A 13,608-nucleotide genomic window follows, 5' to 3' on the forward strand; every position below is an offset into this window, starting at 1 on the left:
GCTCGCGATCACGATTGCGAACCACGTGACTCTACTAGCAGCTGTGCTCGAGCGCGCGTGCGCAGCAGTGGCGCGTTAGTTGTCATTGTGGGGATTAGACGGGTTCCTTGCAATTCCTGCCGTCGTTGCTTCGGCACAGGCGGCTGCGGTGCACGTGTATTTTATTCCTCTCACCGATTTTCTTCTGTTTTACTGCTGTTTGCAAGAGGCAGAGATAGTGGTCTTTTCCCACAGCCATTATCATTGCTTCGGCCTCGGCCAGCTGTGGCACGCATATATTTAAATGATCTTTCACTTCAACTCTCTTACTGTCTGCACGTGACAGTGATTGTGGCTCAGCTTGAGCCAGTGGGCAGGCCTGTGCACTTTCCTTTTCACTCTTTCTTCAGTGGCAAGAACATCAATTATTTCACTTCTGTATGCTCGAGGCACTGACTTGGAGTGGGGTCCATAGGGGAATGAGAAGAAAGGGAGAAAGGTGTGCCGTAGTGGAGGGCTTAGGAATAATTTCGACCACCTGGAAACGTGCACTGACATCACAGGTTACCGAAATTGAAAATTGGTTTCTGGGGAAAGGAAATGGCGCAGTATCTGTCTGGCATCTGGGCGGACATCTGAATGGCGCCGTAAGGGAAGGGATAAAGGAGGGACTGAGACAAGAAAGGAAGAAAGAGGCGCCGTTGTGGAGGGCTCTGGAATAATTTCGACCACCTGGAATCGGATCTTTAACGTGCGCTGCCATCTCACAGCACAGGGGCGTCTTTGCGGTTTCGCCTCCATCGAAACGCGGCCGCCACATCGAAGCGAAGCTTTGATCGTTGCCCTCACCAAACTCGCTTAACAACATCGTTGCCAGCAAGTTGGCGCGAGTTTGTCGAAATTACTGAGCATTTACAGCCTGACAACTCTCGGCCAAAAGTTATTTTTGGATATCAGTGTCAGTGCACGTTAAAGATCCCCAGGTGGTCGAAATTATTCAGGAGCCCTCCACTACGGCACCTCCTTCCTTTCTTTTTTCACTCCCTCCCTTATCCCTTCCCTTACCGCGCGGTTCAGGTGTCCAACGATATATGAGACAGATACTGCACCATTTTCCTTTCCCCAAAACCAATTATTATTATTATTATATCGGTGCCTTGATGGAGAAGCTTCGCATCGGAAGACGTCTGTTAGCGACGGTTTGCATCTTTCGCTTAAATAGAAGGTGCGTTTCTCGAATGCATAGGGAGTTGTTAGGAGACACGCAGCTCGATCTGTTTTCCTAGGGTTCCTGTTGCGAGCTCTATGGACGTTGCAATTGCTCAGAAGGCTTGGCTGCGCGCATGCGCTCTATAACTTCGAACCACAGTAAAGGCGGACCATCTGGCGCCGGATGATCTGTCTGCTGCAAATCTCGTGGCTGAAGAAAATCTGTAACCGTGCCCACAGAGTATATGCAGGCTGTCAGAGGTTATGTTAACTGTTGAGATGCCAACAGGACAGGTTTCTTCTAGCCCGGCGATTCCCTGCACGAGACGCGTGCCAGCTGCCGCGAGCCTCGCGCGAGTGCGCAGCAGCGCAGCCAAGCCAGGCAGACGGCCTACAAAGTCTGCCGCAGGCTCTCATTTTTTTTTTTTGTATAAAGCTGGGACAACGTCAACTGCGTTGCGTGCAGATAGCTTACACCGACGTCACAGCAGCCACCATTTTAGCTAGGCGAGAAGTTACGCGTTTAGTATATAATTCGCTTATTGCCACCTTCTCCGGCCTGCACTGCGGTTCACCATCATGGCGCCCGTGACAAAAGGGTATTTACGTGACGTCACGGGCGCCATTATTTTTTTGTCCAGCCTTTTGGTTCAGCAGTGCAGGCCGGAAGGCGACAATCCCTTTAGACGCGCAAGCGGCCTTTCGCAGTGCTCCACAGACAATTCGAGGTTTGCATTGGAAAGTGCGGGAGCCATGCTAGTGTCTAGCGCGCAGCTTCAATGGTCCAGGCTGCGGAGGAAGCGACGGTGAACCGGTTAGACATACGTGCGGTTTTTCACCGTGCTCCATGTATGTACACCAACATGGCGGCCACTGAGTCTTCAGTGCAAGTATAGTTCACTATGGTGCAAGACATTGTTTATCGGGCCGCAAATGACGTTTTTCTTTTTTCTCCTATCTGATATGCAGTTGCAAGTCTTTACAACAATAATCAATGACTGGGTTGGCTTTGACTTCCAAGGAAGCGTCCGTAATTCGTGTGCTTGGGAAGGCCGGCAGTAAAACGCGCAAACTTTTTGTTGGCAGCTGGATATAATTGCAGCCATATTTTGAAACAATAATCGGAAACGTGTTTCAAAACAGTTGTATGCATGCTGTCTACCGCGTTCAGTGGCAGTGACACACCAGCCGTTCTGTCTGTCGAGGTCGCGTTGGGGTCCACTTTTTTCTTTTTTTCACCACCTTCTAGGACAACGCACCTATTTGTTCACCGCACAAAAACATGGCACATAAAATTTGTCAGTTCTTTTGGTCGGCACCACGAAAGAGAAAAAGGAAGGGGGCACAGCTTCGTCCGCTCGTCGGCGCTAGCGCCACCGGGTGACCAGGAGCGGCACAGGTAGTTTCAGGTTCCACTCGACAGCCGTCGCTGCCGTCGCGCAGGGGTCTCGTGACTTCACTCCAGCGGTGCAGGAACGGAGGTGTCTTTTCCTCGTTAAAAATTCTTGTTTTCGTGGTTGGCACTGAGTTCTAGTTCGAATAGAGTTAGAACTTGGTGCACCAGTACATAGGATCGCGACCGGCCAAGGCTTGCTGTTGCTGTGTTAGCCGGGATGCCTGCTGGAACCGTTGCGATGGTCGTTGCTGCGAGATGCGTAACGTACCGAAGCTCTGCTGGCTGCAGCTGCGCAAGAAAACCACAGGGGAAAAAAAAAGTACGAGAGCCGTTATGTGAGGAAGGGCCGATGATCTGTCGTAACGTCGATTGCTCAATCGTTGCGACGAATGGGCATTACGAGACCCCCGATATGTTACTGTGAGTTCGCCATAATGGAGAATCTCTATTTTTCCTCGCATTCGTTTCTTTTAGCTATTTTTTCCTCATTGGAGCTCTACTCATTGCTTTCGGTGATATATTAGATGACATGGCACCAATTAATCTAATTGCTTCATTATTTTTTCCGCTTTTGCAGGATCTCATGCCTTCATTTCTCTTAATTACTTTGTCTCTCTCTCCCCCTTCTTGTTTAGTGATTGTCTTCCTATTGTTGTGAACGTTAACACCTCTTGACCGTTCCTAACCAGCGAAAAAAGAGTTACCATTAAGTTATACTCATACAACACTGCACAAGAAAATCTCGTGCAAGATGACTATTAAAAGAAAGGCGATGCCATAGCTCAGTAGCTTTTTAAAAAAATGATAAAACTGCTCTCTGCTAGTCGCTGCGCGCGCTCTTCGGTAGTCATCGTCCTCCTCTGACGGTCACGTGATGCTACTTTCTACGTCACGCCGATCGCAGCGCCTGCACGTCCAGCGGTAAGGCAATGCGACCAATAGTGTCCTCGCGAGATTTCAGAAGTGTACTTAACATTCCAGCATGTGCCAAGAGAGCGACCATCTTGCTTTTGTTGCGCGAGTTTTCACGCCTTGCAAATAATATTAGACATGCGCCTTGTACGCCATTATTATACTAGCAGCTGTCCCGCGGAATTTCTTGCAGCTAGTGGTCTTGCGTTCTCAGTATGACGTCACGACAAAGCCTACAACGCCACTGGTGAAGGCGACGAGGTCGGCGTCACCAGTCGAGAGCGCACGCGGTCTTTCGTTCTAGGAGCGCGCGTGGCACACATGGTTTGCAGGCTATTCTCGTTGTATAAATTGGCGAGATGATCATGATGTCTCACGCTGCTCTTGGGCATTAAAAACTCCCAAACCTCTAATACATCGATTACTATTTGTTCAACGATCCCGCCTGTCCCTCTGCTGCGGAAAGTTTGACGTTATTTTTAAATGCATAAGGAAGAACAGGAGCGCTTGTTTTTTATTATTTTATAAAGAGGATCTCGACACGAGACATTCTTTTCAAGGAAACATCCTTACTTAGACGCGTCGCTTGGTATGGTCCGTACAAGCAGCGTGGAATGCGGGCTTTCCACTTGGTACGGCGGTGGGGGCTCCATGTGTGGCATGGGACCATTGTAGTGAAGCCCGCCGGCTGGAAGGGTAAGGGAGAACGGGCGTTTGCTGATTAGCTTTTCAGTCCACTGGCAACTTTTATATTTTCTCTCTAAGACATTTTTTCTTCTTATTGATTTCTTTGTGCTCGTTTCTTTACAGGGTACCGTCATTTGCCGCATGATCCAGCAGTACTGTTTTGCGCACGGTACCCCACCACATTTGGATTCGAATATGCACAATGGTCACGACAAAAGTAAACTGCGAAAAACATGTGAAAAGTTCTCTCAGGGCTGAGTCGTTTACCATGTGGAAAGGCGCATTCAGTGTTCGTACAACTAGCATTGCGCTGTGAGGAGTATGAGGGTTCGTCCAACATATCGCCACAGAATCAACATACGCGTCCCATGAATGCATCTGCACCAAACATAACCTGAGCGGCAACTCGCACCCTTTCTCTAGAGCGCGCAGAACATGTCAATTCTTCTTTTAACTTCGGAGCTTCTGAAGTGTCGCTGGTCCCTTGTAGTTTATGATATACAAGCGTTGAGCGCATGGAAACGAAGGAAATTTTTCGCGCTCATACCGGAGAGCCCTACGAGTGTATGCAAATCAGATCTCGTTTTCGTAATTTCGGCGGCGGGGGAGGGGATCCGCTAATAGCACTTGTCCGACGCTTCTTCGCCAAGCACGTTTTTGACATGCAAGTGGCTACCAGAGTCGCAGTTATTGGCGAGGACAAGGATTGACGAACGCCTTCCAGCCCTCCTCTTGAGTGTGTCTGGAATATCGTGTGTTTAACAGTTATAAGAGTGACCTTCGGCACAATCCCCTTTTCTTTGTTGTGGGCATGATCGTTAGCTGCTTTGTGTAGGCGGGCAAGATAGTGTTTTGAAGAGTGGGGGACGGGGAGGGGGAGTAGCAATATGACAGGACAAAAAAAATAGGAAACCGGTGCACATACCGGGACAGGGTGTGAGGAGCCCACTGAAGCTCGAGATGTCCCGCGGAGGAGGCGGGGGCGGGTCCAGTTCGCTGAAGGGCTCCGGGAGGGCGCCGCCGCGCTCGGGAACATCGTGCTGGTGGCAGCTGCCTTGGCCGACACCAGCGCCACCGCCTACGACGCCCGCTGGAACCGTGCCGGGTGTAGTCGCGCCGCTGTCGTGCCCCGAGAAGGAGTAGGTGTTGGCGCTGGAGCTGCCGCAGTGCATCCTGTAGATGGGGCCTGATGCAACCGGAGTGTGTGTGTAAGGGAGGAAAGGAGAATTTGTAACATCGTCCAAGCACATCTCATCATCATCAGCACCTGACTCGTCATCTGACTACTTCCACTGCAGGGCAAAGGCCTCTCCCGTAGAAGAACTGCAGATTGGGCTAGTTGGTGATGCATAGTGGTGGTTCGACAGCGCAACAGCACACACATACCAAGTAGGAGACGAGACACACAAACTAGCGCTGAACTTACAACTGATTTTTTATTGGGAAGAAGCATGTCATATATACAGTCACGAAAAAACAGCGCACATGCGCAATGTCAAGAAGACCCTAGTGATAGTAAATGATAAAAACCGCTTTAAAAGCACGTGTGCATCCGCTGGACCGCTACCCACTAGAAATCAATATGCTACATAGTGGGTAGCGGTCCAGCGGATGCACACGTGCTTTTAAAGCGGTTTTTACCATTTACTATCACTACGGTCTTCTTGACATTGCGCATGTGCGCTGTTTTTTCGTGACTGTATATATGACATGCTTCTTCCCAATAAAAAATCAGTTGTAAGTTCAGCGCTGGTTTGTGTGTCTCGTCTCCTACTTGGTCTGTGTGTGCTGTTGCGCTGTCGAACCACCACTATGCCTTTCCCGTGTCTCTCCAATTAACCCTGTATTTTGCCAAGTGCGGCCATCGTATCCCCGAAAAATCATCTAGTTGACTATTTTTACCCTCACGAAACCGAGGGTTAAATGTGAAAATGAAATCTCGTGACGGTCATATGAAACAAAAGTGTAATCGTTAGTTATTACTGTTACACCAATTGACTGGAAAGGATGCAAGCACGCACAGATATTAATTCAGGTTATACAGGGCTGGCACCGCCATGTGAATAGGTCTTTCCGACTGCAGCAAGATCAACAGAAGAGAAAAAAATAGAAATAGTATGGAGATGAAAAAAATTCTTGGGCGATTGTGCCTCTCGTTAATGCGTTTACACAGCGCAGCTGTATGACATTGTGCGATTTATGCTTTTGCAATTTGTGAATCTGCGATTTCTCCTCTCCTTTTCGATGCATGCTCGGAGTGACGTCATTCCGTCGGAGTTACATTGGCGGCTGGGAGGTCTCTGCGCGAGACAGCTCCGTTTGCGTTGACCTCACGGCTTAGGGTCACGCCTAAGAACGGGCGCCGCAAATCACGATATTTCGAGTGTGCTAAAAACATTTATCAAAAGAAATACCAGCTATGTCCCGCTTGTAGCCAGAAAAGACAGGGTCATGCAATGGCTAAGAGACCGGCAGGTGAGCAAACGACCTCGCGAGCGAAAAACCGACCTCGGGCCCTGAACTGCTGACGCCACCTGTTGCTCGCAAAACTTTGTGTGATATTAGCTAAACTGAGTGAGTCAATGAGGAGTTCCGCAAGAAATAGAGTAGATTCCCCGTAGAAACTAATCTACTACAACACGGAAAACAACTGCGTTCTTGGCGTGTTCTGCGCGCATTTAGCGGCTACGCGCGCGTGCTGCGACTTGTCGTGTGCATCATTTCGCGTGGTAGCACATGCACAGGGGGCTTGACCCATTTTTCGAGAAGAATTCGACTCCACACTATAGGTGAGCCCAGGTTGTGCGAGAAAGCTGAATGACGACTAAGCTTCGGTATGTGATCTCTCGCCAAAAGGCAGTCAGACTACAACGTTGTTAGGCAGATACTATGTGAAGCTGGTGCCATTTGTGCTATTGAAAAAAAAATATAATTTTAATCAAACAGTCAGCCCGGTGCATTACCTCACATGAAGAGGTAAGTTTCAAAAATAACTCACAGCAGATATGCATGAATGTAATTGTAAATGTTGACTGCTAATGTTGCCTGCGTACGCACATTGAGTTACTAAGTTGTAGAAAAATATATATCGAGATTAAGCCCTTCAAGCACTCCAGCATTAAAGCTGATATTCCTGAAGCCATTAACAACCTCAGCATGTGGAATCTTTATGACACGTCATTTATACTGTTTGGTATTTCCACGAGGTGAAAAAAAGAAAAAAAAAGATCTTATTAACGCTTTGACTATCAGACCGTTGAAAGCGAAAAAAAAAAACGGTCCTCTCGAGAGCTATACGCAGTACGCCATCCGCAGAGGGGCTCGTTGCTCCTTGGGGAATCGTAAAGATATAGTGCCCTTGATGTCACGACAAACTCTACACTGGCGGTCACTGGCTTAATGCATTTCTGTTTCGCGCTCAGTGACTGAGGTGTAGTTTTCTACAGATCGGCTCTGACATACTCTTATAATTTTACGTCCGGAATTACGAGGTAGCTATAGAAGAACACATAATGTTAAGAAGCACGTTTGCGGCGTTCTGCACATTTGTGCTCCTGCAATTATCTTCGTATTTCGCAATTAAATGATGCACGATCCAGGGGGGGGGGGGGGGGGGGGTTACTTGGCAGAAGAGAAAAACCAAAATGGAAATGAGGTGCGCACTCAATCGTGTCATCAATCTAGCCGCTTCATTTACTGCGTTGAAGCGAAACACTGCTAAGCTATTTCGAACAACCACCTCAGACACGCCCGGCAACCATCCCTGCGTGTCCGCCATCGTTTGCGAAATCACTCGAAGCTCCCTCGTTACCCCTCACTGCAACTCGTGCCGGGCAGCCTGTGTGCCCGTAGGGCTTCACAGCAGAACGCACAAGTTGTGCAAAGTAGGCTGCTTTCAAGAGGGGGTGTTGGAGATAATAGCGATGGTTGCTTGAAGTGCGCGATCACTTTAAGAAAAAGAGAGACATCTACAAAAGGCTCTTGAATGGAGTATAGGGGAGGGTGAGTGCTGTTCGAGGTTCTTCTCAGAGGCAGCTGCTCTAGATTATGGAATGCTTATAGCGTTTATTGAGCGTTTCAAGTGATTGAGTAAGCGCGCAAGCTTAGTTAGGCTTTTGCGGTTGCGTGTTTAATGCAGCTACCTGTGAAACTTTCGCGAGTGCGCTTGATCTGCGGTAAAGAGGGCGACGTTGCGGCCTGAAGCTATCCTGAGCAAGAAAAATAGTTTATGAGGTGGCCAATTGCTGCTTTGACAGCCTACTTAGTGACGATGTTTAGGCTGAATAACAGCAGTACTGAATTTCGGCTTCGTGCACATTCTAAATGTTTGTCCGGCGAAAGCTTTAAACGGATATGTTTAAACAGTCTTAGCCGACTTAAAATGTTCCAACTGAGCAATGACAAGAATGTAGTCCGCGTATCTAACTGTATTTCAATTACGATCAGGACGAAACGATTTCTCAACGTACATCTTTGCAGTCGCATTTCACTCCGTACCGTTCTGCCGTTCTACATACACCAATTTATTTTCCTTTACGTTTCCATGACTGCAATAAGTTATGATGATGTCGTCACAACAGTAAACTCGCCGAGCGCCTGGTTGTGAAAAATGCACTACGGCGTTTAGGGACGGTGCGTACATGGTGTCTTCCGGAGTGGACTACGTTATACTGTGAGTGAATGTGTGTATGGATTGTGGCACTACAATGGCCTATGTTCTACTGTGACTGAATATGTGCATAGATGGTGACTTCTGGAGTGGACTGTGTGGATTGATTGTGTGCATAGATGGTGACTGCAGGAGAGGAATGTGTGCTATTATAAGAGACTGTGCGCATAGCGGGGTAGATACGACAGGCTTCAGGACATTGTTAATATAGAAGAGACGCTGCGGTGGAGCAATTGCCGGCAGATAAAGCAAGGCTAACCCCACCTGTAGCATTCAACACCTCAACTCAACTCAACTTTAGGGACGGTGTGGCAAGAGTTAAAATATCGCTGCACTTGAAGATCTCGAGTAGTGTCCTCCAATGAGATGGCACAGTAGGGCAGTTAACGGAGTGTGCATGTCGCTCGTACCTCCGTTGATGGTCTGGTGCCTGTTCTTGTGCGCCATCCTGCGGCGGCAGAGCAGGCAGGCTCCCAGTGCAAGCAGCGCCACGACCAACAGTGTGCCCAGGGCGACGCCAAGGAGCAGTGTCTGGCTGTAAGGGAATAACAGCGACATTTAGCCGTGGTTGTTCGCCAGCTGCGTCGTTGAAGAACCCGTCTGCTCACTCTGAGTCGTAACTCCTCTTTCGGTGCGACGGTCTTACTTTTGAGTGACAAAGCGCACTGGTCCAGCAATCGGTGCTAGACACTGTCCTAAGACAACCGCAGCAATACTTCGCTTTCACTATTTGTTGGTACTGTAGCGACAGCTACGTTTGTAGCCAGTCAAAAAGGGACTGAATTCTCCAAGCTGTTCGTGCGTTAGAACGGACGCGTGACAGCCTGACAACCGTGATAGCACTGCGTGCGACATCCAAGGTGCGGGACAATAAAGAACCGTTGTAAGGAGCCAACAGCTTTATTTAAACAATCGTCCCCTGATTTGGTAGCGGCGCTTGTATCTTTCGCTGCATGGCTGACTAGTTGTTAAAATGTCGTCGACGACATAGCACGGCAGACTGTAAGAGAGTTGAAATCCTGAGTCTAAGATAGTTAAAAGATAGCATATATTATCTTGGCATGAAGGATTTGGCTTCCATCATTAGAACCATGTCCAAATTCCAGTGCAATATCTTGGGGGTGTTACGCACCCGAAATCACGGTGTACTTAAAGCTTAGGTGGCGAAAATGTTGCTGCCTGGTTCAGATCAACGGTTGATGATGATGATGAATTTTTTATGGCGCAAGGGCATCTGCGGCCAAAGAGCGCCGTTGCACGAGGTTGTTTCTTCTACTCAAGGTGGGGTCAAATACCCATTTCCCAAGCGTTTCACCCTAAAGGAAGCCGAGCTCCAGACCAGGGGGATGCTTGTACCCATTGTATCACCGGTGGGTACTCGGCGGCACTGGGGATCCAACCCCGCACCTCCAGCATGCGAGGCGGATGCTCAAACGACTCGGCTACCGCTGCGGTAGATCAACAGTTGTGAAGCTGTTTTCAATTGCAGCTTGCGCTGCAGTTATGTCTTAAGAATGCGACCAACCTGCCCCAAAAGCTTGGTTTAGTGAAGCATGGAGCGCCTCATTGCTGGTTCGGAGACTACCGGCTGCCTAGACTGGTGCGGCGAGCCACACCGATGCGAGAGACTGTGCGGGAGAGAGAGAAGGGGCATACACGTACTCGTGCGTCTGCGCCGGCGGTTCGTCCTCCTTCTTTCGGCAGCAGTAGGGCTCGGTGGCCGTCCCGCAGCAGTAGACGGGCTCGCCGTTGGTCTGCGCCGGGCACGGGAAGCCGTTGTTCCACTTGCCGAACTTGTCCGTGTACCCGTAGCAGAACTCGCTGCTCAGCACTGCGTGGAGAACGGGACGCCGCACGCGGTGTGCGGTCACAATCGGGCTCGGCTACTGATCCGGAGTTCCCGGGTTCGAACCCGACCGCGGCGGTCGCGTTTCGATGGAGGCGAAACGCTAAGGCGCCCGTGTGCTGTGCGATGTCGGTGCACCTTAAAGATCCCCAGGTGGTCGAAATTATTCCGGAGCCCTCCACTACGGCACCTCCTTCTTACCTTCTTCTTTCACTCCCTCCTTTATCCCTTCCCTTACGGCGCGGTTCAGGTGTCCGCCGAGATGTGATTCAGATACTGTGCCATTTCTTACCTAAAAAACCAATTATCATTTTCAAGCTGATTGGCGCAGTATGCATACGTAAAAAATTACAGGATTGCGCTTAAGTCTGCTGAGGTGGTCGAAATTATTCCGGAGCCCTCCACTACGGCACCTATTTCTTCCTTTCTTCTTTCACTCCCTTCTTTATCCCTTCCTTTACGGCGCGGTTCAGGTGTCCGCCTATGTATGAGACATATACTGCGCCATTTCCTTTCCCCCCAAACCAATTATTATTATTATTATTATTATTAAGTCTGCTTAAGAGCACAAATGCGAAAGCCTTTCCCTTTCCACTTTCCTCCGTTCATTTTTTATTTTTATTTCATTTTTATTTGAAATTTTGTTTTTAATATTTTTGTATATTTTATTTTTGATTTTGTTCTTTGTTTTTATTTTCTTGTTTTGATTTTATTTTTGCACTAATCCAATTTTATTAATTCACTAATCACAATTCACCAACCAAACGTTTTCTATTTCAAGATCTACCTACGCACTACCTAACACTATCAAACTTTTGCACATTTATCTCCACAGAATGGCAAAGTCATGCGGACAAAATATGCGGGCACTTTTTGCTGACACGACATAACCATATAATGCTTTCGCATTAATAACTTCTACTGTGCTTGTTCACACTTGAAGCGTGTTTGCAGCGAATCTCTTGTCACACTGAAACATTTGGCAAAGTAATACTACAGGGACTCTCCTCGCGCAGGGCGCTCTTGTCATTCGCCTCATGCGCATTCAGCTGTCCGTGGAGAAAACGGCCAACTCTAAAAGGGACACCCCTACTGGAGGGGTCTCTCTTGCATCCACACTATATCCGCCGGTTCTGACTACACGTTAGCGCAGTCCCACTATATTTTTCAGTGCTTTATAAAAAAAAAAGTGCGCTTCGTGCAAACGTCTAATTGTCGCAAAACATTAATCGGTTGCTAATTTTTTATTTATGCTAGACTGTATTTAATGGTCGCACAACTATTGTTTTTTATTGTGTCATATTCTTCCGATGTGGATGCTAACTTTTGTGCAGGGAGTATGTTCTCTTGTTGTAACTTATTGATTGTGCCTTTTTCCTTTGTTGATTGACTATGTAAATCTACGTCGACCATCATCTTGTGTAATGACTACTAGGCATTATTCAAGCTGTTCACCGCAGCTTTGATCCAGGAGATCAAAGCTGCGGGAAGGAAAGGAGAGGAAAACGCAAGGAAATTAAAGAAGGGAATAATTTCTCCTCCTCTTCATCGTTTTTGTATGAACTGCGCGTATATGGGAATGGCATTAAAAGCAACAAAAGTACAAAGAAAAACATCCGCCAAAAGTAAAAACCGCGCGTGCGCAAGTGAGTCAGACCGAAGCAGTCGAAAGCATACATCATATGCTGTTCCGGTATCTAGGAATAAAGAGATGCCAGCCCAGATTGAACAGAATCCAGCTTTTTTGAACGCTAATCTTGCCGAGATTTTTACTTTTCCCGGAATTCTTTTTCATTCATTTTGTTCTTTTAGTCATTTTTCATATATTTGTATTTTCTGAATAATCAATTCAGCCGAAAGTCAACGCCGCGTTATCTTCAGTTTACGATCGTTCATCGTACTTCGTTGTGTTGGAATTATGCTTTATTTACGTTGATTCGTTAACGACTGAGTCTTTCTTTCTTATCAGATAAATTAATGTTCAAGAACAACGGGCCCAAAGAAACACTTGTTTCTTTAGTGTTGCAGTCTTAGCTCTTGACTTCATTCTTCGTTGCAAGATAAGAAAAACAAACAAGCAAACACAAAAAACACGCATGAAATGAATATTACTTCCTGCTCATTATTCTGCCTCCAGGCTCTTTAGCCCCATCCTGTTGCTCCGAATAAGAAATAAATACAATACGGAGATAGCGGACTTAGCTACATTTCTTAGGCAGCATGGAAAATAATACTAGCCTTGCATTCGATGTCTACGTGGTTAGCCGTATGCCATTCCTCCGTTGCTCCCAGCCAATCCGCTCGCACCTTGACGTCTGTTCTAGGTTCTTAGCCACCATTGCACAATCTCCGTTTCTATTTCGGCTTTTACCTTCTTTGTTTTTCCCCCGTCATCGGATGCAAGCATCCAGCTACCCCTGCACCGTGGGGCTCCAGCTGTGTTTCCTCCGTTCCGTTTTGCCTGTCTTCCCGATGTGGCCGACAGAAGGATCCTTAACGTCGTTATTATCCTGTCCTGAGGCTTCTCGGCCTCCTCCTTTTCTTCTGCGATGCGTTCCACTTACATCGCGGTCCCCTTTTGTCTTTTTCTCATTGTATTTGGCTGCCACATCCCTCTCGTTTTCCCCCGAACTTCTCTGCTGTCGCCTGCCCGGAATGGCAGGCGTTGCCACCGTCCTTTTCCTATAGCATTTACTTCTCCCGTTCCTTATAGGCGCTCTACCGTCACCCCTCCCTCCGTTCTCCTTACTTGACTTCTTCGTTTCCCCTTCACTCTATCCCCTCCCTCTTCCCTCCCACCTACAGACGTTACGCTGAAGCCCCCCAGAGCTGCGAAGCTTCGCAGCTGTTGGTGGCCCGGCGGTAATTTCGTTTCTCTATCATTAATGTTTTCTTTTTATCCCTTCTACC

The 13,608-nt window shown here is 47.9% G+C and overlaps 1 protein-coding gene across 1 annotated transcript in view; it reads right to left on the minus strand.

Moving 5' to 3' along the window:
* Positions 1-2,269: 2,269 nt before the first annotated feature.
* LOC144097072 (uncharacterized) overlaps positions 2,270-13,608 on the minus strand; it is a 45,527-nt gene continuing 34,188 nt past the window's right edge. The window contains exons 3-7 of the mRNA XM_077629858.1: positions 10,515-10,683; positions 9,263-9,387; positions 5,109-5,369; positions 4,070-4,184; positions 2,270-2,872 (exon numbers count right to left, since the gene is read on the minus strand). Coding sequence (XP_077485984.1) covers positions 2,734-2,872; positions 4,070-4,184; positions 5,109-5,369; positions 9,263-9,387; positions 10,515-10,683 — 809 coding nt within the window. The 3' untranslated portion in view covers positions 2,270-2,733. The remainder of the gene's footprint in view (positions 2,873-4,069; positions 4,185-5,108; positions 5,370-9,262; positions 9,388-10,514; positions 10,684-13,608) is intronic.

This window comes from Amblyomma americanum, chromosome 7 (assembly GCF_052857255.1).
Source record: "Amblyomma americanum isolate KBUSLIRL-KWMA chromosome 7, ASM5285725v1, whole genome shotgun sequence".
Lineage (NCBI taxonomy): Eukaryota > Metazoa > Arthropoda > Arachnida > Ixodida > Ixodidae > Amblyomma > Amblyomma americanum.